This window comes from Cloeon dipterum, chromosome X, assembly GCF_949628265.1.
Source record: "Cloeon dipterum chromosome X, ieCloDipt1.1, whole genome shotgun sequence".
NCBI classification, from domain to species: Eukaryota; Metazoa; Arthropoda; class Insecta; order Ephemeroptera; family Baetidae; genus Cloeon; species Cloeon dipterum.
This window is the reverse complement of record NC_088790.1, coordinates 5,397,321-5,425,171: the sequence shown is the minus strand read 5'-3', so window position 1 is coordinate 5,425,171 and position 27,851 is coordinate 5,397,321. Positions and strand designations below refer to the sequence as shown.

At 37.6% G+C, this 27,851-nt stretch overlaps 1 protein-coding gene across 1 annotated transcript; it reads left to right on the top strand.

Moving 5' to 3' along the window:
* The first annotated feature begins 23,962 nt into the window (after nucleotides 1-23,962).
* Nucleotides 23,963-27,501, top strand: fd102C (forkhead domain 102C). The gene is made up of 2 exons (XM_065493518.1): nucleotides 23,963-24,215; nucleotides 26,176-27,501. The coding sequence occupies exons 1-2, from the start codon at nucleotides 23,970-23,972 to the stop codon at nucleotides 26,995-26,997; spliced, it is 1,068 nt and encodes a 355-aa protein (XP_065349590.1). The 5' UTR covers nucleotides 23,963-23,969; the 3' UTR covers nucleotides 26,998-27,501.
* Nucleotides 27,502-27,851: the final 350 nt, after the last annotated feature.

Genomic DNA, 27,851 nt, shown 5'->3' with positions numbered 1-27,851 from the left:
GGTTGTGTGCTGATGGAAAAGCGCACATCATCGTTGTCAGCGCATGTTGGGATTTATTTGCATACGAGTGTAGCAAAGATAAATATAAATAAGCTCACATCATGGGCAGCAAATATTAAAAAGCGCAAATGAAATAACAACTGTGGGCAAACGTGGGTTATTAATTATTGCCGCATTGTCCAGTCGTCAGTCAGCAAAAAGCAGCAGGCAGCGATTGCGATATATATAGACGTGAAATAACATTTTATGTGCGCCTCTGCACTGTTTGATTAAATTGCAGGAATGTATAGTCAAATATTTAGATTTTTAAATGAGTTAAATAAAGGTTTTGTGTTCTTTATAAATTGCATGAAATCTAAATATTCGTTGAAAACGAGAGTAATTATCTTAATTTAGCTAACCAACCCCAAAAAACACCCCCTTGTTCCTCTTCATACTCGAAATCCTCATCGGCACAGCTTACAACAGTGTTCTTCTCTGAAAAAATCTGTGCAATTTATTTCGGAGGAAATTTACTTAATTTAAAATCGCGTTCAAGATAAATAACTGACTGTTATCTGCCATGATCGTCATCATTCCCATCAACCACTTTTATCCTTTTCCAATCCTCAATCACATCAAGGGGCAAATAGGGAAAGTTGTGAAGTGTATACACGTCGTGAGCGATATAGAACAATGCGTTTGTAATAAAAGGTAATGTTGTGAGCAGCTTCCAAAAATTTAAAGAGCAAAATCCTTGAAAACCCTTGTTGCCAATGCAGGAATTCATCCCTTAGGAATCAGTTGAAGCCAAAATTTACTTATATGGCACGGCAAATTTTTAAGAAAAGTGGCTGAGATCTGTAATAACTGTCTCCCTACTTGAAATCTGATATTATTTCACAACAAAGAGTTTCCCTGAAAGGTTTCATACGCTGTTGGACAGATCTCGACGAGAGGAGTCAAAATCTGCCAAGAAATTTGGTCAAGGGCTGACATTTTTACTATTACAAATTGTAGCACAAATTGTTTATCAACCAACTGCTTATTTCATCCAAAAATTTAAATAATTTTCAAATGTCGCCCTGCATTAATCCCCTTTTAAAGCAAAAATATAACAAAATTTCTTAAATTTTAATAAGGTCTTTGATAGGAAAATAAAAAATAAATAAGACTATTAACTTCTTCGTTCTGAATTATATCGACTATTTTCCCACGTAATTAAATTCACGATTATATCATTTTGCATGCGTATCAATTAATGCGGGGGTTGGTTGACGCACGGGCGACATGAATTTGCGAGAACAATAACAATGTGATTCATCCCAAATCAAAAACTCGGATCTCATCCTGACTGTTTTGTGCACGAGCGTCAGCCTGTAAAAAATCCAAAATGACATGATTACTGCGGCTGGTTGTATTGTTTCCGCACCCCCAGTTGACCTCGTGGCGCGGCCGCAACAACACAGATTGAGATGCATTTTTCGGGCTGGCTGAAAATAACTTTCCAGATAGAGGCAGGGGCATCAGTCTATTTTATCTGATCTGTTCCCCCGCCGCTTGATTCGCAGCATCTGCCTCTGTCTCTGCTGCATGCGCTGGGAATTTTTGCGGTGCGTGCGCCGCAATTTGTGAAGCCGAGCGCCCCGATTTAATTATTTCCGTCAATCAGACCGACGCTGCTCTCGCAACACTGCACAGCAAGCGCAAATACTTATTATAATGAGAGCGAGGAAAAGGTAAAACGCGCGCGTTGCTGGGTTGCTGCGCCGATCATGCAGCCAAGGAAGGATATGGATTGGAGAGCACGCGACGCACGGCCGCTGCTCATTCAAATCCTTTTATGCATTCACAAGCAAATGATGTGCGTGACATCCACTTTCATGGTAACGATCTCCCCATGTTGCATAAAACTTCTCGTTCCCAGTTTTCATGCTCTGCGCCCTGACAAAATGGTACCAATTAGGGTTTCTTAGATTTTACAGAAAAAACTAAATATTTTTTAATAAATATGTTACTACAGCCTTTGTGCAGCAAAGGTGCATAGTTCTGGCATGCAGGTAAAAGGTCAATTGAATTAAAATTTCAAAGTGGAACTAAAAAATGTGAAAAAATATCAAATAAATTTTTTATTTTTGATATAATATTGCTATCTTGTAGAGCTCAAAAATTTAGATGAACGTCAAAATCTGGAATGGTCAGCCCTTTTAAACCATTTTTAACCCTAAAAAAGTAAAGTTTAACAATTTTTATTGCTTGCGCTTTACTGCACAACAGCATTTAACATTTATAGCACCCTGAAACTACTTCATTACCTTATGGGACATTTACGCACAAGTGGAGCGGTGTCAGTATTTATAAAATGCGACTCATGGAAACCGAGGTTTATAGCTGTCACACTGTTTTTTATTGTGCCTTAGAAAAAAACAAAATTTTCACCAAATATTAGCTTTTTACCATCATATTTAAAAAATCTGCGCATCTTTCGACTCGTAACGATCTTCCCAAGATAGCTGAAGCAGTCAAATGGTGCCAACCCCTTTGGACTTTGGAACCCCCATCAAAAATGGAACATTATTTATTTGCATTATACAACAGCACAGCAAAAGAAGCTCCTCCATTCCTCTCCGCGCATTTACAAATTTAGTCAAATTACAAAATTCGAATAATTAACAAATAAAAGGAACATAGGGTATACATTTCGCAATGTTTGTGTTGCAAGCAAAGAGCCACACAAACAAACAAACAAACAAACAAAGCTCGTCATTGTCATTATCATAAAATTTGTTAGCATAAAAACAAAAGTTTTCAATCGAGCTAAATGATTTACACGAATCAACCGTTACAAATGACTGGATCTTTAGAATATTTTGCAGTTTTTGTATCGAACAACCACCTCCACTGGATTCTCTGTGAAGAGGGCGTAACTCGCGGGTATTTTGAAATTGGGGCGTTGCTCTCAAGTACTTAAAAGAAAAAGGCGTTGGCACGTGTCGAAAAGCACGGTAAGATTTGACGTTTCATTTATTTCCAGCTTAAATCCATGGTTAAATTATCGACGTACAGAAATGTTCTCACAATATAATGCATGATTAAAATTCGTCAGAAATCAAAATGCTTAAAAAGTCATGAACGTCATATAGTGGATATAGCAAAAAAATGATCGGTTTGCAAATCCTAATTATCAGCCAGCTCCCCTCTATTTATTTCTATATAGCGGTGTGAGATCTAAATTCCTATCTTGGGAGTTGCTGAGCAAAAAATAAGCAAAAATCTGGCAAAGCCGCGGTGCTGCATCTCAAAGCACTAGCACATAACACAAAGCTGCCGCGCTTGGATTGAATTTCGATCTGGGCAGCCATACATAAAAGTAATATTTTGATGCCAGAAGTTAATCTATTTTATATAGATATAAAGCAGCACGGTGGGCTGCACAGGAGAGGTTTCTTTTTGTATGTGTACGCCGCAAAAGTAAATCATCATCATGTTTCAATCTGTGCTGCCTCCTTTTTCTTCTGATCCGCCGCGCGCACACACACAGCGAGCAGCGAGCTAGAGCCGCTTTGCCCGCCAGTTTTATTAATATTCTCCGACGGCTCCCCAGAGATGCAAAAGCCCCGCCAACTTTTCTCATTCTTGCCGCAGAATAAAGATAATAATATGTGGCAATCCGCTTATGTGCATGACGCGCGCGCGCCCGTATATTATACGCAATTAATAATTGGAAATTCATTTCTCTGCAGTTTGCGCCAGCCGCCAACTTGCGTAAAAGGAGATCAAGCAGCATCAACGAGCGATTATCTGCTTCTGCGGTGATTACACCAGAGAGTTTTCCCGCCGCGCAGCAGCATCACTGGGAAATTAATTATTAATATATTACATAAGAGCACACAGCAACCAGTCCCTAGCTGTGCAAACTCTCAATTTCGCTAATTGTTTTAACCCTTCCTTAATTTCTCTTTTGGTTTAGTTTAATAAAATAATTGTATCAGCTGGCAAAGATTAAAAACAAATATTTGAATGAATAATGAAACACACGATAGAATGCGAAAGACGTTATACCAAATAGAGCGTCCATCGGGACCAGGAAATTTTCGGTTTCCCGGGAAATTCGGATCCCGATGATAACAAGAAAGGGATGGTTATTTTTAGTTTCAAATTAAATTTGACACTTTAACTTCAAAAGTCAAAAGAAAACATTTTAAGTGAAGAACCCACTGTAGCAGCATTGAGTCTAAAATCGCAGCGGTAGTACCTTAAAAATAAATTTTTAAGAAAGCAATGCTATTGGCTTAACTTTAATCTCGGCTTTTGAGGTAGCAATTTGAAAGTGGCGGTAAATTGTATTGTTTATTTTAAATATGATCGTATATTACACCCATGTGCTTTGATTTCTATAGTGCTGAATTCTTCGAAACTGAAACTTAAGGTTTATGAGAACTGGTGTGGACCAGATTTTCCCGATAGACATATCAACATGCCTTATTTTGCTCAAATTTAGTGCAAAAATATTTTTAAAAAAAAAATGAAGACCAGTTAATTCTAACTTCTTTTTCCATCTGACAATGAGACAGAGAATTGATCGTAAAAAAATAAAATCTGATGGTAAACTTTTGAAGATTTTAACCCGTTCTATGGATGGGTCGATCCATTATATCAGATAAGGTAATCTTGGCACGTCTTGAGATGAAATCTTGTGTGTTGATGTTATTGTGGCAGAATCAAAACTCAGCAGAAAAAAACATTTGTTGTTATCCAGTTTCCTATTTCCTGGAATTAGTTCACAAACGATTACAAATTTGTGTGGAAATAAATATAAAATGATCAGATGAATAGAGGCTGCATTCTCACCTGTCGATTGCTAAACATCTTGAATTGGGGAAACACATCCGTTTTTTTATAGCGAGAATAAAATGTCCATTCATACTTGACCTGAATGGACTTTCCGTCAGCTCTGCAAATCTTATTAAATAGGCCTATTTCCTTGAAAGCAAACAGAGAGGCGTAGCAAAGAAATATTTTAAAGTGCTACTGCATGGAGGTGCGAATAATCCGGGCCCGAGCTCGGCGATTTTCGTAGATAGTAAAGATGTTATCTGCGCACTCGAGGAGGAATTGTGTTCCGTACCACGAGATGCACTCGAGGCAAAAATAACAATCGCATGAATGTATTGCAGTCTGTGTATAGTATTTTGATAATCCACGACAAGAGAGGCAGAGCATTGGCACATTGATGCAGACTGCAGCAGTAATAGGAACGCGAACATTTATTGGATGACCATTCAACCAACGCTCTTTTCATCAGTTCCACAATAAAGCTGTAATAATACACGTGGTGACATTAATGATTTCGCTCGCGCTGTTAGGGGGGCAGCAGTCGACATGTCAATATTTGCCTATACCCTTTTAGATCGACACCATTCCCGAATTTATTTGTCTGTTTGTGCTGGCTGTTCGCTCTATAGTTTGGCAGCAAAAATGCAGCTCGCCAAATCATTATCGCGCGTGTGAAAAGAGTTGCTGCACCTTTTATGCACTTAATGGACCCACTATGTCGGTGTTGACAAAATATTGAATGATCATCGGCCATTCACTGCTTCCAGTAGCACACAAGCAGATTGAGCCTGCTGATGCGCTTTTATTGTTCAGAATGCGTTAACAGGAAATTCGAGACGACGGCTCAGCCTGAAATAAAGGTCTGCTGGAAATTCGACCAGTGCACCAGGTTGAGGAAATTCGAAATAGATTCTATGGGGATCAGTCAAGATAATTCAAATCCCACAAATTCTAGTACACAATGGCGTTTATTTGTTATACAATTGACCAGTTGCATAAACCCTAAGTGTTCGAAGCCGCCAACATACAGCGCAACCAATATAGACTTTTTTAAAAATTTAGTTTTAAGTTACTTCAGCTGTGATTTCAGACTCAATCTAGCTACCGTGCATTTTTAATTAAATTTGCTTTCGTTTGACGTGCTGAAAACCAAAATCGGTTAAGCCAATTGCCATAGAATCACAAAAAACTATTTTTTGAAATAAAAAAATCTTTTCCAACGTTTCTACGGCGAATGGCTGAACCGATTTTGGATTTCAGCACGTCAAAAAAAGCATATTAATTGAAGAATGCACAGTAGCTAGATTGAGTCTGAAATCGCAGCAGATATGCATTAAAACCGCTTAAAACCCAATTTTTTAATAAAGTCTGTGGTTGCGCCATCTGTTGGCGGCTTCGAACACTAAAGGTTTATGCAACTGGTCAATTGTCAAAAATGTTACATGTTAAAATATCAGTGGTTAAAATTAATTAAAATAATAAGTTAATACATTCATGCATAAACGTTAAAAATAGTAAAAGAAATAACGATATTGGGCTTACCCCTAAAAACTGTCGGTTAGGCAAAACAAACAAGGGTCGTTCGCTTAATTCAACTCACAAGGGTTCGTACTGAAATTCATGCAGAGTCAATAAATAAATTGTATCACGACACACTCAGTCAGAGCAATTGTTCACAGATGGGTCACTTAAGTGGGGGCTTTGGCTCTCGCCCCCACTTGTGTGTGTGACTGTTCACCCCCACTTAAGACGCTGCTGGAAATCTCCAGATGTTTCTACCCCCATATCCCTCTCTGGCAGTTATATTCTCTCAAAATGTACTTAAATTGACAATATTAATTAACTGACTAATTGTGTACTCAATTCATTGATATTAAAATCTACAATAAACTCTGACAATAAAGGCAAACCCAATTTCACCCTTATTAGTAATGAACAGCAATAAATATGATTCAAATAAAACTCTACTTCGCGACGCACTTTACGGCCGCAGCCGTTTAGGCCGGTCTCTGTTCGCTCAGTCTAATAAAATAAGTTAAAATACATATGTAGTCCAGTTAACTTGTCGTGTTTCATATCATCCGACGGTTGCTCCCACACATGATTACTATTTAATTTGCTAAAGGGTTAACGAACGCCTTGGTGTGCGGTCGAGAGAGAAAAACTTATTTGCTGCTACCAAACACATCAAATAATGTCTAGCTACATTCAGGTTTAGCCAAGGGAGGACAGGGGGCCACCCTGTCCACCCTGTGGCGGCCTCTCCATAATTAAATAAGAGTAAACCGTGTCATTTTTAGACACGATTTTACTCAAAGCTTTTCTATTGTTGATATTTGATTGAATTTTGCACGTTTATAGTTTTTATTAAAAAGTTAAGAAATTTCTATACAATTTCTATAAAAAATTGTACCTTTAATAAAAAATGGAACTGATGCAGGAGTTAAAAAATTGAAACGAAAAATTTATTAAGTTTTTGAATTTTTATATTTACTAAACAAATTTTAAAAAAGCGGATGTGCAAATCTTCCCTCTTTTTCGAGTATGAATCGTTTTTTTATAAATTGCAACGCTATATTTAAAAAATGATATCTGACTGGTTTTTTAGTACTTATTTTTGCTTTGGGATACCAATTCAAATCATAATTGTTAACTGTATGAAGATGTGTAATAATTTACGAAAGTTATTTGCTACTATTTTGCCCCAATTGGAAATGAATCTAAATCTTTTTTAACCAAAACGAAGAGAGTCATGTCTGTTTTTGAAAAAACTTATTTACGGATGGGAAAACTATGACCACAAAATAGTAAAAAAAAACGCAATAAAAATATCCTAAGCGATACATCCAAGATTTTAGATGGTTTAAAGTCTGGTTTGAATGGCTTGAAATCGCATAATTTAGGCCCATTTGATTGTAACGCAAAAAAGTCGGTGGTCTAAATTTCACAGCCCCACTCATGCCTAATAACATCTTCCAATTTTCTTATTTTGGAATGCTTTGATTTTGTTCATGGTTATTTAAATCAAAAGTATGGGTTCATGACGATTGGAAGCTCAGAAAATAAAACAGTCTCAAATTTCACAGTAACTCTTTTTGTGCACAAATTTGCAAAACGAACGCTCCCCAGCGATACATCAAGAGAGATAAGTCACTTTTGATATTCGTATAACGTAATTGATTTCATTTGGACTAATTGCTGGTTTGATGCACTTTATTGTGGGTCGATTTGCACGCATATTGCCGCTTTTCCAGGCCATCTGCTGTGCTGGCAAGGAGCAGAGCTGCGCCCCGAGGCTGATTAGCAGCTAACTCTCTCTCTCTCTCTCTCTCTCTCTCTCTTGTTCTTTTTGAAGCAAAAACAACGTGACACTCTGTTATTTGCAGCTCACGCATATTTTTGATATGCCGTCGATGTCGCCGGCAAACCACCCTCCGCCCGCGCCGCTGCAAAGGCACTGGGGAGCAATTTTCCGATTTGCATCTATTTGGCAACCTGATCGCGGCCAATCAACGCGCGGCTACGCTTCTAAAGGGGTTTGCTCCAAACACGACTGCAGAGAGCGGCGCAGCCAAGTCCGATACACCGAGCGGGGAGAAAGCCTGGCGGACGTTGCATGATGCGAAAGCTAGGGGGATTTGCAGGCACGAACAAGGGGATATATACATGTGAACACGCTGCGGCTATATCCCAGATTATCTTTTGTGGCTGGCTATTGAGTGTGATGAAAGGAGAGAATGATTGTGCACAGAGCTGGTGCGATTAATGTGTGTTATAAGAAGTAATACACTAATACACGTAGTCAGTCAAGTGAGAGTTTTATTACAGTTGAACGGCTAAGAAAACTTTTCATAAACCTCTGTCCAAAACGAGTAACTTCATTATTTATAGATTTTATAGGCAAATAATGCGAATAATTGTTAGGGATGTGATTTAAGTAAGGGAGTGGAAAGTTTTTACTCGAATAAGGATTAAAAAAATCGTTAAAATGTTAATTTATGCGGGTTTACTGGAAAATTATTGGTGAATTTTGAGAATTGTAATGATTCAATTAGAGTTGGTGCAATTTAAAAGTCAAGATATGCGTTGAACTCCTTTCGTTAAGTCCATTTTGAGGTCATCGGCCAAGGAAAAAGGTCACCAAGGATCATTTTAGAAAATTGTGGGGTATTTTTCGGGTTTTGAATATCAGCGCCGCACACTTTAAAAAACCACAACCCCCCTCAAAAGTGGTCTCAGAGTACTTGTGAACTTGTGTAAAAATTTCAAGGTGGTGTTCCGCTTCGCTTTTGAGAATTTCAATTTTTAATCTCGATAAAAACTTAATTTTTCAGTATTTGCAAATTTTGTAATTGCCAAATCTTGGTTTCTAACCGTCAGAAATGGAAAAACTGAACGACTTGGCTTGTCTTTCCCTAGTGAGCTAAATGGCTTTTGGGGGGTTGCTAACCCCCTAATCCCTATTTTATTCCTATCCTATTTTTAAAAATGAATATTTTAAATCATCCCTCGATTTTTTTATCCTTTTATATCTAGAATTGGGAAATTTAACACTCCTGTTTTGAAAACAGGTTGAGGATAATAATGCCAGATGGATAACCAAATTCGGAAAGTAAAATTATGGCCAGGCTGATGGGCAATAAGCCATTTTAATCATGTCTAAAAGCCCCTAAATCCGTGCAACTGCCCACGTGAAAGAATTATTCCTAAATATTTATTCTAAAATAAAATTTACTTTTATCACTCATTACTTTAAAACACCATTTTCTACCTAGGGTCACAACCGCAAGCTGGCAATTTTATGTCCAATACGCAAATCCTGCCCCGCTGAGTCCACAGAAGTCTTTAAATTAAAATTCGGAGCTTTCGGCAGAAAAAGTCTCGGACGGTTGGTTTAGGTCCAGCCACATGGCTGCTTTGAACAGCTATATTATGTATGCACACACATACAATACGGCCGAAAAGGGCGATGGATGTCATATGAAAAAAGACAGAAAGAGCATGCAGAGAGAACTCGGCGGTGGAAAAAGGCTGATGAAAATGCTGGTGGTGCGGTGTCGAGCGGGAATTAAGCAGGTCTGACCCGCTCTCTTTTATTAGTGCAGAGAGCAGCTCTCTTTTTAATTCCGCTAACCAATATCACATGCTTCAGCACCCTTTGATGCTCGCCTACTTGATATTTTATTTTATCAGCAGCAAGAGTCCTTTGCTCTGCTCTTTTTTTACCCACACACACACACACACACACACACACGCGCGCCCGCGCAGCTTATTATTATGTACTATGCTGATGCATATTGGCTGGCGCACAGTGGGTTCTATCTTTTTGTGTGTGATGTTTAATCCTTGGCCACGCCGAGAACAAAAAAGGCTGCATTACTGCTCTCTGAAAGGGGTTTCCAAAAGGATTACGCCAGACTAATTCTAAACACACACACTCAGCACAACCCGAGATATCTGCGGTAATATTTGATTTGATTTTTTTGTCCGTCACCGCGACTGCCTCTTGCCTCTATTTACGCACGTACTATCTTAATGATGACATTAATCTAGGGCTGCAAATTCTCTTCATGATGTTTTCCTTTGGCAAAGTAGTCGATTTTAGGCTTCAAATGGCAATTTTCTCTAAATTGCACTATTTTTAAGGTGCTTAATTGTCTAGGGCTTTTTTCATTAGAAATAGAAACTTTAAATTTAAATGTTAACGTAGAAGAACAATAATTATGTTGAATTCAATCTGTTATCAGTACTCTGCATGACTTTGAATTTTTAATTGTTGGCTTCAAAATCAAAATCAGTGTAAGACTTTCGTTTCTTTCTTTCAATCATTAAAAACTGGAAAAGTCATTTCATACAGAGCCAAACATGTCATTTATATTTTCTTGGCCCATTGGTTTCAAATTGTACAATTATAAATAAAAATTTCGTAACATGCAACTGAAATAAAAATCACCTCTATAGAGATTTAATTTTAGCAAATTGAAATTTTTGAATTAAACATACGTTAACTTAAAAAAAATCTAAAGGCTATAATTACATAATGCATTTTACATTTTTAAACACTTTAACGTTATTTAAAACAAATACGTCATATTTAAATTTGAAGCAATGCATTGTTGCAAAATAATTAAATTTAAACTGAAATTATTATTTTATTTTTAAACAATCCTTTAGGTTTTTTTTAATTAATTATATTTTGAATAGCGTTTTAAAGAATTTATAATTTTTTTAACGTAACGGTAACGTTATCGTATATTCCAAAATATTCAACAATTACTCAGTTGTGCAGTTCTCTCTCCACTCTTAAGAATGTATTGATAAAGTTTTTATCTTATAGTTTTCTATTGCCAATCAAATCGATACACCTCGGTGTTGTACACGCGCGTCTTTGCCACACGTTATTGTGTCGTTGGCCATTTGAGCCAATAAATTCGATCTGCGTTTCTTATCTTGCGACATTATCGATGGATTTCGTTGCGGTGGTCCAATACATCATCGTATTTCTGCAGCTTGTTATTATTGTTATGCAGCACGTTGACATAAAATACCATTTCGCGTTACTTAATATTGTCCGCAGTGATGGAAATACGCCTTCCATTCTCTGTAAAATATTTTAAAAGCAGAGAGGGAAATATTTTCGACGCACAAATTACACACGCCCTGCGTCAGTTGTGACATTTCATTGAGATTATTGTGACAATTTTATTGGATAATTTGGAGTTGTGTCATATTTTCCAAATCTCTGGTTTTCCTCGCAAAAAGGTGTCGTGTTTCAGACCTAATATAGGTGAGAATTGCGCTTCTCACGTGACAATTTGGGGAACGTTTAGTTCCAAGAGGATTTCATTGAAAGCGACAATAGCAAATTATCCCTCGCGGTTTTACACATTCCACTTTCCGTCACTGTCATTCTAGGATACGCCGTGGACCGTACAGAATAATGCAGAAATAAGTTTAGATTAGATTAAAATAATGATTAACACGTCTACGGTGTACAACATCATGTGATCATCTTTGAAATAATAAATAATAATTCTGAACACATAAATTTAAAATTCGGCAAGAGCTAAGATTTCCCAGGTTGCGCTCTTTAAATTTTAGAGAAGATCGTTTCCAAATTTTGTATGCTAATCAAACGGCGAGCACTTGTCTCCTCTTTGAAAATCATGATTTATCTCGCCAGAAGGGAATTCACCTCATAATTTGCATATCATTAGATTGATCACGACGAGAGGGATTGAGATCAAACAAAAAAAACATTGACAGCCCGTTTATTTGGCAAAATCTGAATTTTAACTATTACTTGGCTCTGATCTAGCTATAAACGCAAAACGTTCTTCATGGTTGCCCTGTAAGGATCCACTTAACTCTTTACCACGAAAGGGTTTATGCACTCTCTTCGTCGCATAATGCACCGACGCCCGCGATGAAAGCGTGCCAAAAGGGTTCACTAATATATTTATTTTCCGCTCTGTCGCTTACGCGTACAAAGTGCAGCCAAATGCTGCTGCGACGGCGGATAATTACAGCGGGACACTTGCAGATTCTGTTTGATGTAAGAGGAGCCGCACCATTTTTGACTCACCCAGCCCCTGCATAATATTTGTGTAGCCGGCCGAGCAGATGTGACTAAATGCACGCACGTATTATATAATCAGCAGGAGTAAAACATGTGGTGCTGTCGCGTAACGGGCAATCATTGCTGTCAGATACGCCGAGGTTTGCTATTTGACAACACGTCTAATATTTCGCGCCCGCTCCTCTCGGGACTTTAGATTTTTTATTGCCAACTGACGGTGAAAGAGAAAACGCCTTGATATTTGCATAAAGAGAGTACTGCACTGTGCGTATCTTATTGCCAGTTTTAAAAAAATACACGTGAAAAAATTAAAACGCCGATATGAAATTATTCTAAACGATTTTGTTCATCAGAAAATTGCAATAAGGGATGTCTGTGCAAGAGCGATTATATAGGTTATTTTTAGATTTTTTTTGTGTGGTTCGCTATAATTTTCTTGCCATCAAATGAGCACAAATCATGAAGTTTTTAACCAGCAAATCTGTGGTAAATTATAAAATCAGAATTTCACCTGAAAATCTAATAAAAAAAATGCCAAAAACTACAATTTTCCTGCGTTTTTTTTTTTAATTTTCCCGGGAGCCAAACCCCCATTTCAAAGTTCCTGCTAGTTTCGCTCTCTTTCAGAGTGGTTCCTGACATTTTTTATATAATTAACTACAGAATTTTCAAAAAATTCAGTCATTTTTCCAACGGTTCAGTGGAAAAGAAGCACGCGACTACTTTACTGAGGATTTTTGGCAAAATAAATAAAATATTGAACAAAAGAAACCGACATTTTACTGATTATTCTCTTCAAATTCGATTATAAATCAGATTTTTGAGCTAAGGCTCTGAAATAATTACACTTTTATTTTTCTAATTGTTGTCATTTTATTCCAGTACATGCTATTATGGACGGATAAAATAAAATGATCAGAAAAAATGATATTATTATTCTGCAATGTAATGATGACGCATTTATTAAGCATTGAAAAGTAAGAAGTAAAACTATAGATGTAAGTAATAATTAATTAGGTTTCATTTTTCATCTTGCTATAGCTACAATTAGACTAATAAATCTCTTTTCGCAATTTTAAGATACATAATATATACTATACTCTACTCTATATTTTTGTGCTATCAAACTCACTGGGAATATATTCCTTGCGTCACAAAATAAGCAACCGTACTCCAATCATCTGAAGTGGGGCACTTTCAAGTTTATAATATTTTTATTTCCTCCTATTCATGATGATGATGATGCTCTCAGCTGTGTCTCATTGCACCGCGAGTCCCCAATAAAGCGCAACAGTTTCTTTGTGGCCGCGCTCGCTGCTTCTTGACGAGGAAATAAAAACGTCAAGGAGAGCGAAAAGGCTCCTTTTTCGCTGTGCCGCCGTATCATTTTTATATCATTGCATCAAGATCCATCCACTCAAGAATTGTCAGAGCCGTGATATTTTCCAAAAGGTATGATGAGAGGCACTTCTTCCACCATCCGTGACGTGTGTAACTCGACACCTTACTCAGCTGCACTTAAAAAATACGTCGGGCAGGAAGAGGAGAGTGATAAAAAGCACAAAACAGCAGCTATCCCCGCTTCCACGGGAAAAAATATTCTGTGCGCCTCCCCAAAAAGTAAAACGGCTCCACCCAGCAATCCAAACATTTGTCATCACACGCAGGAAAAATATGCATATGAAAATATGCTTCGATTATTCCAATTTCTGAAAGGGAAACTCTTAGGATTCAACGTTTCAGTTTTTTTTGCTCTTTTTTATCCCTGTCCTTTCGGACCAGGAAGGGCGCACACTGCACTAGCACGAATGCTGAAACCCGGGTCCCAATAACACCGCGAACGGATAACATGGGCGCACCAGGCCGCACAGGGACCCAGCCCACTCAAGGGCCACTCGCCTCCGCACCGAGGACTGCAATGAAACGCTAGACATTCGTCCCGTGAAGCCAAATCACGCATGCTGGAAAGGTGCAAACCAGCAAGTAGCGAGTCGGCGCCGCTGCGCCTCCCAGCCCGTTGAGCAATTTGAGCATTTCGAGTCACTAGTTGAGAAATTTGCAATCTTTCTGCTACCAAGATGACAGACCTCACGCGCTCCGGCTGCCAGCAACTTCGCTTCCCAAATCAAGCAGAGAACGTTCCCTATATCATTTTGGTGATCCTCATTGGTCCGCTCGTCTTGGTGGTTGCGAGAATTCTTTTAATTTTGAATTGTGTCGCGTGTGTTTCTTTTGATCGTCAAATAATGTGATGTATGAGTGTTGTGTATTATAACTACTGTCATTGTTTGACGGAATGTAGTAGGCATCACCACAATTAAATTGGTGGGATTATTTCAATTAAACTATTGCAGCAATTTATGGAAATTTTAAGATTTATGAACATAATGATTGAAATGGATTTAAAAATACAGTTATTTGGCTTAATATGCAGATGAAATTTTGTTAATTGACAATGTTTGATGAGACACAAATCGATTGGTGGGTCATTTTGGAAACTTCTGAGGAAAACTGAATTTTTCTCAAATGTTTTTGTGCTGGGGGTTTTAATGGTTGACCTTACAATTAGAACATGACATTCTGAAAGCTGATACAATTTTCTAACTTTTATTTGCGTATACCGGATACCGAATTTTCCTTTTTTTTATTAAAAAAATTACTGAAAATCTGAAAATAAAATGAATTATTTTTTAAAAAAATTTCCAACCGTTAAAATGAAGCTACATGCATGACTTGGTATAAGCAGATCAGAAAGTTTGAAAATTTACTCTGATTCATATACAAGCTTTATTTAATCTTCCCAGCTTAAAGTAAAAAATTTAGTGACCTCCCCAGGATATCATTACCTTTGAGTATAGCGACCTTGATTTTCTATTGAAACGCACTAATGTTTTCATTTGAACTGGCAGAAACTAGCATAATTTCTCCTCCTGCGTCTGGCTCCTCCTCGCTTTCCACATCAAACCCCTTCCTGTGCCTGACATCAAATCGAGAGGTATAGTTTTGCCTCCCCTGAGAAAAGAAAAACATTATCCCCTAGCACCCCCCCCCCCGCATCCTTCAAGCGCCCCTGCCCTTGCATTTCACACTTCGATGCTCAGAAAAGAAGCAATCAGTTTCATATTGCGTCGCTCATCTAGTTTTACCTTAACATCTAGCAAATGTATACAGGTATGGGATTGGCCGTTTTTGTGTTCAATACTTTGTGTGTCTGAACCATAGTAAAGTCCGTATTTGTTATCCCATGGCGCCTCCCCGCAGCGCATCACAAACAAGAATAAACAAGCCGCAAACAAATTGAAAAAATTGGACCTTCAGCTCGAATGTCAATACGATTCTAAAAATTCAACCATGCTGAAAATTTCCATCCTTGAATTGAATCCATCGCACAGCAGAGATCAGAGTTGCAGGGTGGTCAATATTCGTTGCTAGTTTATCTTTTCATTTGCACAATGAAAGAAATTTCCGCAACAATCGCTCATGCATTCAAAAAACCCTTCAAGTACATATAGTTCTGTGGCCGCACCAAGCAATAATAGGAGTTGTTGTATACTGTATGTAGTGGTATGCGCCTATCATCCACTACAGATACCTGTTCAAAGGAACCGCTTTACATTTTTTCTTATAAGAGTCCAACAATTTACGTGTCACCTTAGGTTTTTAGCGGTCCCTTTTTGTTGGGAACCAAGAATTGTCGGTGTGGTTTGAATTATTGTCATTTTGCATATTATTGCTTCACAGCAGAATGAGAATAGGGTTTTCGCCTGTCAGCCACACTAAGGAGAGTAAAATGCTACTCTCCTTAAGCCACACAGGTCGTTTCATTGTGCAGAACCCGATTCAAAGGATCGTCAACTTTTTGGAGTTAACGGAAAATCCATAATTAAAAAATGAATTAAATTAGTAGTTCTTTTTTGGTATTTGTGAGAGGTTTCCCATTGAGTTAAACGACGTTCCGTGTAAATTTGGTACATGAGCGATTTCACGATGACGGGAAGAAAAAGCATTGCGAAAGCGGCCAAAGAATTACAACGACGACGGCGGCAAAATCTTCGCGAGCGGGGGAGATAAAAGCCCCTTTTAAGCCTGAAATTATCTTGCGTCGGCTGCTGCTGCTGATGTGGAGGCAAGAGATATAGAGTGCGTGAGGATTTCACTTTGTGCCATTGCGAAGAGCGCGCGCGAGAGAGCAAACGAGTTTTCGCATCAGCCGCTTTTCTGGCGCAAGAAAATGACGACGAGGAAAATTTAGCGAAAATAATTTCCTGCAAGCAAAGTGGTTGAAAACGCTTCTGCCTTTTATCTAAATTGTCTTGTGTGATATTTTATTACAAAGACTACGGGAGGAAGAGAAAAAACCACCCCAGCAGCAGCGCCCTGCTCTCTGCTCTTTTGTGAGAGCTAAAAGTCACCCCCGGCTGCTGACTTTTTGCCCTCTCGCGTCTTTCGCCAAAGCCGCTAACGACGGCGTATTCACGAGTATTTTATAAAGTTTATTCCGCGCACAATTATCATTTCCCTCGCTTGCTCGCTCTCTCTTTTTGCGCCCTAACGATTTCATTGAGATTTAATTGAGTGTTATGCAAATGCTGTGCTAGTTAGTTCTGTCTGCTGTGCAAAGTGAGGGATGAGCGCACATCCCTGATTTGTGTTTTATTGTCAGAGGCAACTCTGTCGTGCATGATGCTTTTTATCAAATCGGTCTTGTGCTCCCGCAACTTAATTAGAGACTCATCAAATTTACGCTGCTGTATACTGCAGAGCATGATGCAATATTCAATTATTTGGATTTGAATAGCAACTGTATATTGAAAAACATTATTTTTGCTACCTGACTTCGAATATCCGCGGTTTGATTGCTCTTAAAATATTTATCTTTTCTATAAAACGTGTGCTCTCTTTTATGATGTAAACAGTCTAGAATATTACTCAAAGAATTTTGGACAAAGCAAGGAGCGTGGGAATAAGTTTATATTTTTCCTTCTCATACTTTCGTTTCAGAATACCTTTATAGCTCACTGTATATATAAAGGGAATATTTTCTATCTTTTAATTTGTTGTTTTATTTGTAAGGGATAATCCCCCGGTAGGGTGTGAGCGACCACCGCAGGTATGGTGTTTTTGTCACTTGGTTTACTATTTTCGACAGTTGCTCAGAAATCGCTTATTGGTCGTCTGATGATGTTTTCAACACTCGCTGGCCCAGTTTTTCTATACATGCTTGTTTATTCTTGCATGTAAGAACAAACAATTAATTAATTAAAAGAAAATATAGCAAGAAAAGGAATACAATACCATAACAAAATATTGAGAAAAAAACGATTAATTACAATGTATTATCTCGCCGTATAGTATACTGAGCCGCAATCACTGATCGCTATATGAATTTGCCACATATGCTTTTTGCACAGAGGGTAAACTCGGTCGCAGTGCAATTCTTAAGTTAAGGTGGCAGGTCGTTCCACGGTTGTGGTGGAGGCGGTCGTCGCGTCCGTGAATAACGTTCAACTCACCCTTTTATCCATCTTGTTTATGTTGTTATGTGTGTATAGTTGGGTGTCCCATGAGGCCAACATTTTGGAGTTTGTTTTGAGAATATCATACAATGCTTTGACGCTATAATTGCACCGCACACCTGTGAACTATGCCGAGAACGAGGGATTTATTTCTTTTGAAAATACTCCATTCAAAAAAATTCTTCGCATAGCTGCTGAGCTATATCAAATATTTTTATAAATATAAAAATGGCGTGAATTATTCAACCTTTTTCTGATTTTTAAATCTTATATTTATTTATTTATACTAAACACACCAAACGTTCGGCTTCATCCCTAAAATTTTATACAAAATGTCTGTGCTTGACTCTTAACGAGGACTGCTCAATAATATACAGTCAATTTGTGAGTGAGAGTACAAGGGAGAAGGGTGCTATAAAAGTAGCGACCAATTTAAAACTATATCGAGAGAGTGATAGGGGAGAAGAGCATTTATCTGGAGCTGCTGATGAAATAATTGTGTTGCTAACTGCCTCTGTTCTCTCTATTTGCTGCAAATGCACCATGACAAGCAATAATTTGCGCGATAACTTTTTCGTTGCGCGCGGGGCGTGTGCATATTGCTCCCTCTCTGTGTCTCCGCGAGGGCGGCTAGCTCCCCAGCACACATCATGCGTTTTATTGTTAATTACCTCCCTGCCACATGGTCTCTCTCTCTCTCTCTCTCTCTCTCTCTCTCTCTCTCTCTCTCTCTCTCTCTCTCTCTCTCTCTCTCTCTCTCTCTCTCTCTCTCTCTCTCTCTCTCTCTCTCTCTCTCTCTCTCTCTCGCCACCAGACACACCGCGTGCATTTATATCAGCATCATCGTTTTACAGCGGAATATGATTGAACCATATACCCTATAGGAACCTATCTGACCAGAGCAAGCTATTTTTCAAATTGAGCCTGTTTTTATATGCACGTTCGTACCTTGTCAGAGGCCGATTATCCGAAAAACAATATTAAATTTTTCTTTATTTAATATATCTTCCACAGTCCAAGAGTCCAAACAAGTGAAATAGCTCAATCCAATTAAAAGTTGACCACAAAGTAATTTTTTATTCCGATGATTCTAGACTTGAAAATGATTCATTAAATTAACCCTTGAAATGTTTATGATTATTACCTCAAAATTGAGACTGTAAATTTTCATTAATTTTCCCATTTATTTTTTTTTAATTTAAAAAAACAGACCTAGAAAATTCCGGAGAAGTGCCAAAAAGTGATTTTAAAAGTTCTTCTTTTGAATCGACAGCAAATTTTAGAGAAGCCCTCTTATACCGAAGATTTCCAACTACAGATTTTCAAGACAGAAGCTGAATTTCATTTTTTGTAATTGCTTAAAATTAAACTTCCCTGAAATTGAGTAAAATCAAGAAATTAAACTTATATATATTGAGGAGTGTTGAGACTTTACTTAAATAATCCATTGAGTAAAGTCTTGAGTTATAAATAAATTATGAAATATTTCTGAGTTTTTTCAATGAAAACCGACATGCTTGCGTGTAATGGGGTGGAAATTGAAAGAGCGGCGTGTATATCCAATCAAAACAAAAAATGATTTAAAGAGGCATGAGGAAGCTATATAGAAATAATAGTGCGGTAAGACAAACAGCGGAGATTTGAGCTGAATGTAGAACGCACTTAATCAGGAACTTGAAATAGTGAACAGAAAGTTGTATTTTGAGCGGCCTCTTGGCCTCGCCGAGCCTTCTCGCTAACTGAATTTCCAACTTATTGAGAGGAGAAACTTTTAAACACACGAGAAGAGGTTGCGAAATGAAAATGATTCATTAAATTAACCCTTGAAATGTTTATGGTTATTACCTCAAAAATGAGACAGTAAATTTTCATTAATTTTCCCATTTATTTTTTTAATTGAAAAAAACAGACCTAGAAAATTCCGGAGAAATGCCAAAAAGCGATTTTAAAAGTTCTTCTTTTGAATCGACAGCAAATTTTAGAGAAGCCCTTCATCTTATAGGGGTACCGAAGATTTCCAACTACAGATTTTCAAGACAGAAGACGCTGAATTTCATTTTTTGTAAATGCTTAAAATTGTGGTGTTTCACAAGATTTGTCATTCATCACTATCTATAGGACTGTGAAATTTAGGTGATCGACAATTTTTTCATATATAGCTTCTGATCGTTGCGGAACTATCAAATGAGCATCACGAACTATGTAATTTGAACCATTAAAACCGTCTAAAAATATTCTAAACAATTTTAAACCGACTAAATTGGCTAAAGATCAAGGAAAAGTGTGCATAAAAATTTTTGTTTCACGCTTTTCCTCGTGGTTTCCATTTCTGGCGGATTATATTTGGGTTACAAATTTTTCATCAGTCAAAACAGATTTTTTAAATGTGCAAAAGTTTTTGTGGATCTGTTGAAAACCAGACAGAACGGACTTTGTTTTGATCCATTTTCTGCCGAAGATTTTGTATTATTTTCACATTAGTCACACAAATTCTGTTTTATTTATTTGTCTTTTAGCATGGTTGAATTCATTCAAAAGAAGATCTTCTTATGCACCCCAAACAACGCACTCAAAAAATACAATAATAGAAAATAACAAACAAAATACTAGCTTCTTAAGTGCGGCAAATAAAAGGATTATTCTTGCACCAAATATAGAATTTGTGTTTGTATACAAACAGTTTGTGTATATATACAAACAGGCTTTTAAGGACACCAATACCCTTTTGGATGCCGACCCAGGTAAAGCATTTGTGTGCATAGCATTTGCCACAAAATCAAAAGGGGGTTTTGCTTGTACATCTTTAATCGCTGGAAAAGTAAAAATCTTGTTTATTTTGGTGGTATATTGCAAAAAAACATATAAAGGTTATTAAGTATGTTTTAAAAAGCAGGGCTCATCTCACTGTTAAAAGAGGTATAGAAATTGATCTTTGTGTTATTTATGACAATTTTTGAGTTTAGATAGAAAATACAAATAACTCGACTTTAGTTTCAAAATGTTTTTTGTGCATTTACTATTACAGTTCTATTTAAAAACGACAAATATATCTTGACATTTGATTCAAATGTATACTAAAGATTCTTCAATTTTTCATACGGCCCAGAAACCGTTTAACTTGCACGGGAAAACATTCTTAAAATAGACAACTTTTTCCAAAAATAAAAACATCAATATTTTACTGCCCTAACCAAAATAAATAAACTCTTGTTAATTTTTACTTCTGCAGCTAGTTGATTGTTTTCAAAAGCCATAGTATAATGCAGAATCCATTACAGGATTAGAGCTTGAAGCTATATTATCATTAAAAAAAATCACACATCGCATTTAATATGTTTTTGTATATATTTTATTAATGTTATAAAGTCACTGTTTGACAAAGAACAACTCAAAGCCGCCATTGGCACATATGGAGCCTGGTCCTGTCAGCATATGCGAGCAGAAAATATATTTCTTTTCATTTGGTAAGCACAGCACGGAAATTTTGAAAAGGTGTTTTGTGGAGTGCTTTGCATACACAAGCAGAGAGAATTTTGAATGGCGCTCTCTCTTCTCTCTCTCTCTCGTGACGAGTTGGCGGCGCGGTCGGGGCATTAAAACGCCGTTTACATATAAATAAGTTTTGATCTCGCCATGCTGCGCTTCGCTCGCTGTGTGTGTATTATGGAAGTTGGTGTTGTCGCTGCTTGTGCCGCGCGCTCTAGTTTTGGATCCGCCCAATGCCAGTTGCAAAGTTTTGAACAACAGTCTATACAACCCTTGGCCGCAATGTGATTGCTCTGCCGCTGTGAGAGAGCAGAGATCGCGCGCGGTTTTGTTCTCGCGCCGCGCCGTTTCGCACGGCGAACTGCATAAAAGCGGCATTTAACAGAAGAGAAAGACACATCGCGCGCGCACTGAATGTAATGGATTGACAATTCGAATGGCTGCCGACAATGGGCTGCTTTTATTATCAACCGGGGTTGTGCATTCATGGCGCAGAAAACGGACGTTTATGTGCGCGAAGCAAAAGGCTGCAACCCTTATTTTAAAACGTTTCTGACGTGTTGCAAATTGTTTCATGTTATGGTTAATAGTTGCCATGCAGATGGAAAATATACGCGAGCACAATGCAAAATTTATCTGCTCTCATTCATTCATTTTAATCAATCCCTTTATACAAATCCAAGGAAGTGCAATATAAACATTTTTGATGAAAGGGTTATGAATAAACTCTTGAATTATCTTCTTTATATAATTTAAGTTGAACAATAGAGGACACTTGAACAAAACTAACAATAAAATCGAAATCAGAACCAAATTCTTAACAACAATTTCAAATTTGAACTCAAACAGATTTAAAATATTAGAGAAACGTGTAAAATTGACAAAACAATCTGGATTAAATTAGAACAAAAATTAAGCCGCTTGATCCGGGTCCGTCGCTCGGCTCTCTTTTAAGAAATTAATGCGACCTTACTGGTCGAAAGTTCGGCAAAATCCGATTAAAATCAAAATTAAATTTCTGTTGCATTAATGCATTTTCTAACAAGCAGCGCCAATAATAATTTATCATTGACTATATTATACATACCGTATCCTCTATATAACACAAATATTTTTTATTAAACAAATAAATCTCCACTTAAATTAAAACTGGTGATTTTGCAGGAACATTTTATTTATATCAGATTTTAAACACTTCAGGGGATGATGGAGGATTTGATTTAAAAGCGTTTGGAATTTTAAACAAAATAAAAAGCTAAATTTACCGAATTTCAGAACTAGTAGCGAAGAAAATATTTAGTAATTTTATATGTCTAAAAGAGGGATGTGTTTAATAATTGGGGGTTGGTTTATGGTGGTCATGGTTTTTAAATGTGTATATATAGAGATGCCTATAATGAGCAACAAAACTCTAATGATATATGTACATGAAAAAAGGTTTAAACTTTCCTGAAATTGAGTAAAATCAAGAAATTAAACTTATTATTATATATAGAGGGGTGTTGCGGCTTTACTTAAATAATCCATTGAGTAAAATCTTGAGCTATAAATAAATTATGAAATATTTCTGAGTTTTTTCAATGAAAACCGACGTGCTTTTGCGTGTAATGGGGTGGAAATTGAAATAGCGGCGTGTATATCCAATCAAAACAAAAAAAAAATGATTTAAAGAGCAGGCATATGAGGCAGCTACTATTTCTCGGAATTTTCCCAACATTTTTCACACAGTATAAACAGCCAGAAATCTGTTTAGTGTTGGCTAATGCTTTGGGAAACACAAAAAGGTATGAAGGAATTTAAAATCCCCCTCTTGTTAAGAAAGGGCGGATTTTTACTAAAAAAAATATAAATTTTATAACAAAGGGACATGAGTTATGTGGGCTTATAGTGACAGTGAGTTGACAGATTATGTTTTCATATTTCGTCAAAATCCTTCCTTGTTTGGATTGAGTTAAGGTAAATATTTTTAACCGTCACTATGAAATTCAAAGAATTTTTTGTCTGTCCTGATCAAAATGTATATTTAAAAACCAAATTTCTCCTTAATCGGAATTTGGAGCATTACTAGACGATAATATGCCTCTCGGAATCTGCAGGCGTAATCATTGCAACGGTTTAGCGCAGCATCCCTGATGCCACCCCAGCGAAGACGGGTTGCAGAGCCGAGAGAAAAGTTTTTGTGAAAAAACTGGTGCAGCAGCCGGCGAAGCGGAGGGGACCCTAGTTTTCCATCAACAGCGTGGTTGGCTCTGCGAAAAGGGGCTGGGCATGTTGGATGCGCGGCACGCAAACCGTGGCTCTGGCGGCGCCGGCCAATCACGGCCCCGAAAGCGGTTTCGCTTGATTTACAAAGAGCGAGAAACTCCCTCCTCTCGAGAAAGTAAGTGAGCTCTGTATGTAGAGAAAAAACCGAGTAGCACATCAGCGGGCAAATATTTCTGTAAATGTTTTGCCTCTTCGGCCAGGGGGGTGCGGCGGTGGGGGGAGGGGTTGGCCGCTCGCTCAGCGCTCACAAGCCAGGGAGACGATTCAGGTCGCGCCGCGCTGCTCATTCAGTGTTTCGCTTCTCCGTCATGAGCAGCAACGACCAGACACCGCTTCGACTGGTAGCCCCGAACGCGGTGTTTCCCATCGCGGCGGCCGGTCGGACGTCACCACCAACCTCCGTGCCGCCGCCGAGCCTTCTTGAGCAGTACCAACGCATGCATATGTACCAACACTACGCGCTGGTCGCCGCCGAGAGGCTCAGGTCCGCCGCCAACGCGCATCCTGCCCTCATTTCCGCCGCTGCTGCACATCACACTTACCCTAACTTTCAGGTGCGTTTTTAATTTTTTTTTTATAATTTCTTTCCATTCTAAATAATTATACAGAGGCCCTATCTTTGTCTTATTTACTTTGAGTCCTGAACGGGGATCAATTACATTTAAAAATTGCAATCCGATCTTTTTTAATATGAATAATTAATATAAAATCTGCGCACTAATCAAATTAGGGCCTTCTCGAAAAGTTTGTCAGTGATTTTTCACTTGATTCCCCCTCTAGTCACGATCTATCCAATGATGTGCGTTTTATAGGAAAATTACCCTTTTGTTGAAAAAATCCCGATTTTTAATAAGTGCTTGCGCCGCTTAGAAAATGTTTTAAACAATGATAAGTATGATTTTTTTACAATTGGTCAGTACGCTATAACCACTTTAATTTTATAATAATTCTATTTTTATATCTTGTAAGGTTGTAATTGCAAAAACTTCATGGAATTATTTGCTATTTTTTTATGAAATTTACTGCCATAAAATTGGGCCTGATATTTCAAGATTTATTTAAAAATAAACCTAACCACTTATATTTATAATTTGACAATTTTTAATCCTCCTCGAGAAAATAAGAATTTAGTGAACCTTATTAATATTCTCTGCGTATATGTGCTCCTGCTCTTGTACTCGTTTTGTGAAATTGATTTGTATTGAATTTAAATTGTCCTCGGGTTTTTTCTTTATATAAAGAGTGGTTTATAATATGTGGAATATATGAAGCTTCCGCTAAAACATTTAAAATTGCTTCAAGTTATATATTTATTTAAGTAACAATGCTCAATATAAAGAAAAAAAGCAAGGCAAAAAACATAAAATTTTAAATTCAATTTAAATTAGTTCCACATAAAAGGAGCACAAATCAAAGCCGACTAAAAGTCTTAATTTAATTACTCTCGGGGTATAGGATTATAAAATTGTCTAAATCTATGTTTATATGATAAAGGTTTTGTTTGTCAAAAATCATAAATGATATAAATTTATATCTTTGTCTAAAATATTGTCTTAAAAACATAGAACATGAAGCTTGAGCAATAAAAAGATAAACAATTGTTAAATCGCTGAAAATGAAAAAGCCTTCGGTAATTTTTAAGAAGATAAAAAATTGTTTAAAAATGTAAACCAAAATACTCCTTATTTATTAGCACCTAAATTATATGGGCGTATATAGGAGCTGGAGGTCACAGAAAAATTGCAGAGAAAATATTGAAAAATTTAATCTTTATACGTTTATCGAAATTAAGTGTAAAAATAGGGACCTTTTCCTATTTAAATTTATATTTAATTTGATCCTATATTCACCCTAAATTTAGGTTCAGATAGCTGAATTATTTAAGAAGCCTGAAAACATTAAGTAAAATCGATAAAGTAAAAAAGAGCACCAATATACGCCTAAAGTAACTATTTTATACTTTGTTTTTCACAGTTTTTCATTAAAAATAAATAAAATATTTGCAACTGGATCTCTATATACTGTACGATTCAGACGATTTAGAAAGGAAAGAAAACTCCAAATTGAGTTTGATTTCTTTCTGAATTAAAATTCCTCTTCAACAATAGGACGAAATAAGAAAAATAAGCAAGGTTTTTCCATAACCTGAATAAACAAATTTTAATCACGTTATTAGTAAGTTAGCTGAAATATTTTCAATTACCACTATAATATGATATATTTTACTGTTAATAGTCGCATTAACAAAAATTATAATTCAATTTTCTATTTGCTTATTTTTCTTTGAAAGGTTATCTGACCGCGTAAAAGCAAACGGACAGTTATTACTTCTGAATTAACCGAGGAATTAACCGAGGACACTTAAATGTCTCATTTTTCTCAATAATCAGACGCAAAAGAGGCATCATTCCATAAACTCCAATGATAACGGTCAAAATTTTAATTTTACACCGCCAGAATGTTTGTGGCATTTCTTTTAAAAATTGTAACAATATCTCTTAATTATGTTAACAGACCGCAATGGCAGCCGCAGCCGTCGCCGGAATGCGTCAACACGATTTGCCCGGTCTGTATGGCTACAAATTCGACCCGCGAATTTACCGCGCGGCGGAGGAGCCAAAGCCGCAGCACAGCTACATCGGGCTGATCGCGATGGCCATCCTGAGCTCGCCCGAGAAGAAGCTCGTGCTGTCGGACATCTACAACTACATCCTGGAGCACTATCCGTACTTCCAGACGCGCGGCCCCGGCTGGCGAAACAGCATCAGACACAATCTCTCTCTGAACGACTGCTTCGTCAAATCAGGGCGCAGCGCCAACGGTAAGGGCCACTACTGGGCCATCCACCCGGCCAACGTGGAGGACTTCAAGAAGGGCGACTTCCGGCGCAGGAAAGCACAACGCAAAGTGCGCAAACACATGGGTCTGGCCGTGGAGGAGGAGGACTCGCCGAGTCCGCCGCCGTCCACGTCCCCTCCCAGCTGGGGCGGCATGATGGCCACCAACCTGCCCTTCGGACAGTTCCCCGGCCTGCTCGAGGGCGCCACCAGCTGCACCCCCGTCGCCCGCAAGCGCCAGTTCGACGTCGCCAGCCTCTTGGCGCCAGAGCCAGAAATCAGGCAAACGGAAGACGATGAGGAGGACATTGACGTGGGCCGCGAGGAGCCGACACAGTCGCTGTTCCGCCTTGCCTCTCCCCTGGCACGCCAACCCTTCATTTTTCCCGCCACCACGGGATTTCCCTATTACTTTGATCAACTGATGAGGAGCAGAGAAGAGCCCAAGGCCGAGCCGCCGGCCAGTCCGGACGACCAGAGTGATCCAGAATTGAAGTAAATGTCAAAATTATCCTATATTAATTAATTTAAGTGTAATTAATATTGATTGATCTCTGTAAAAAATTGTTTTCTGTATGGACCGCAGAATTCACGAGGTTGTGACAGCGGTAAATGATACTTCAACCCTTCTTTGCCGCTGCATTTCAAACCGAATTTATTGATACTAGTCATTGTTAATATAGGGCTGTGAGTTTTGGACGATCGACTATTTATAGTCAAAATCCATCTAAATTGACTAAAAACCAAAAAAAGGCTTACATTTTACCTTTACCCACTCGGAAATATTTCTCATGGTTTCGTTTTAGTCAAATAATTATTATATTTTGTTTGGTCTAAACGGTTTCCCGTAAGGCTAAACCGATTTAATTGCTGCAAAAGACAGGCTAAAAATAGTCGACCTTATTGGTGAAAAAACCGTCTAAGAATAACAGCCCTGGCCATTTTATGTTTTTTAATATTAATGAGTAAATAGGTGTATAATATGGTAAATAAAATTGTTATATAAAAATTTGTGCTTCTTTTCTTGAAAGTCCAACCTAATTCAATTATCAAATTTGATCTCTATAAATTAAAATAATTCGCAATCTTACCAATGCAACAAAAAGTTCATGTAAATTATAAATCATTTTACTGAAAAAGGAATTAGTCAACATTAATCATCTTTTAGAACTCCCAGGTGCTAAAATTTTTGCCAAAGCTTTAATAAATTAATTTAGCGTTTTGGAAAGTATTGTGCTTTGGGAGAGATGCCAGTTAATTAATGTTTTCTGTCGAATAATTATTAATTATGCGCTGATGAAAGATATCTCTGAGCAGGAAAAGAAAGAGGAATTAGGAGAGCAATATTTAATA

Excerpts from the sequence above, each read along its gene's own strand:
- fd102C (XM_065493518.1), top strand. The coding sequence starts at position 23,970 with ATGAGCAGCAACGACCAGACACCGCTTCGACTGGTAGCCCCGAACGCG. Across the intron at positions 24,216-26,175 it reads ACACTTACCCTAACTTTCAG|ACCGCAATGGCAGCCGCAGC; the intron begins GTGCGTTTTTAA and ends TTATGTTAACAG.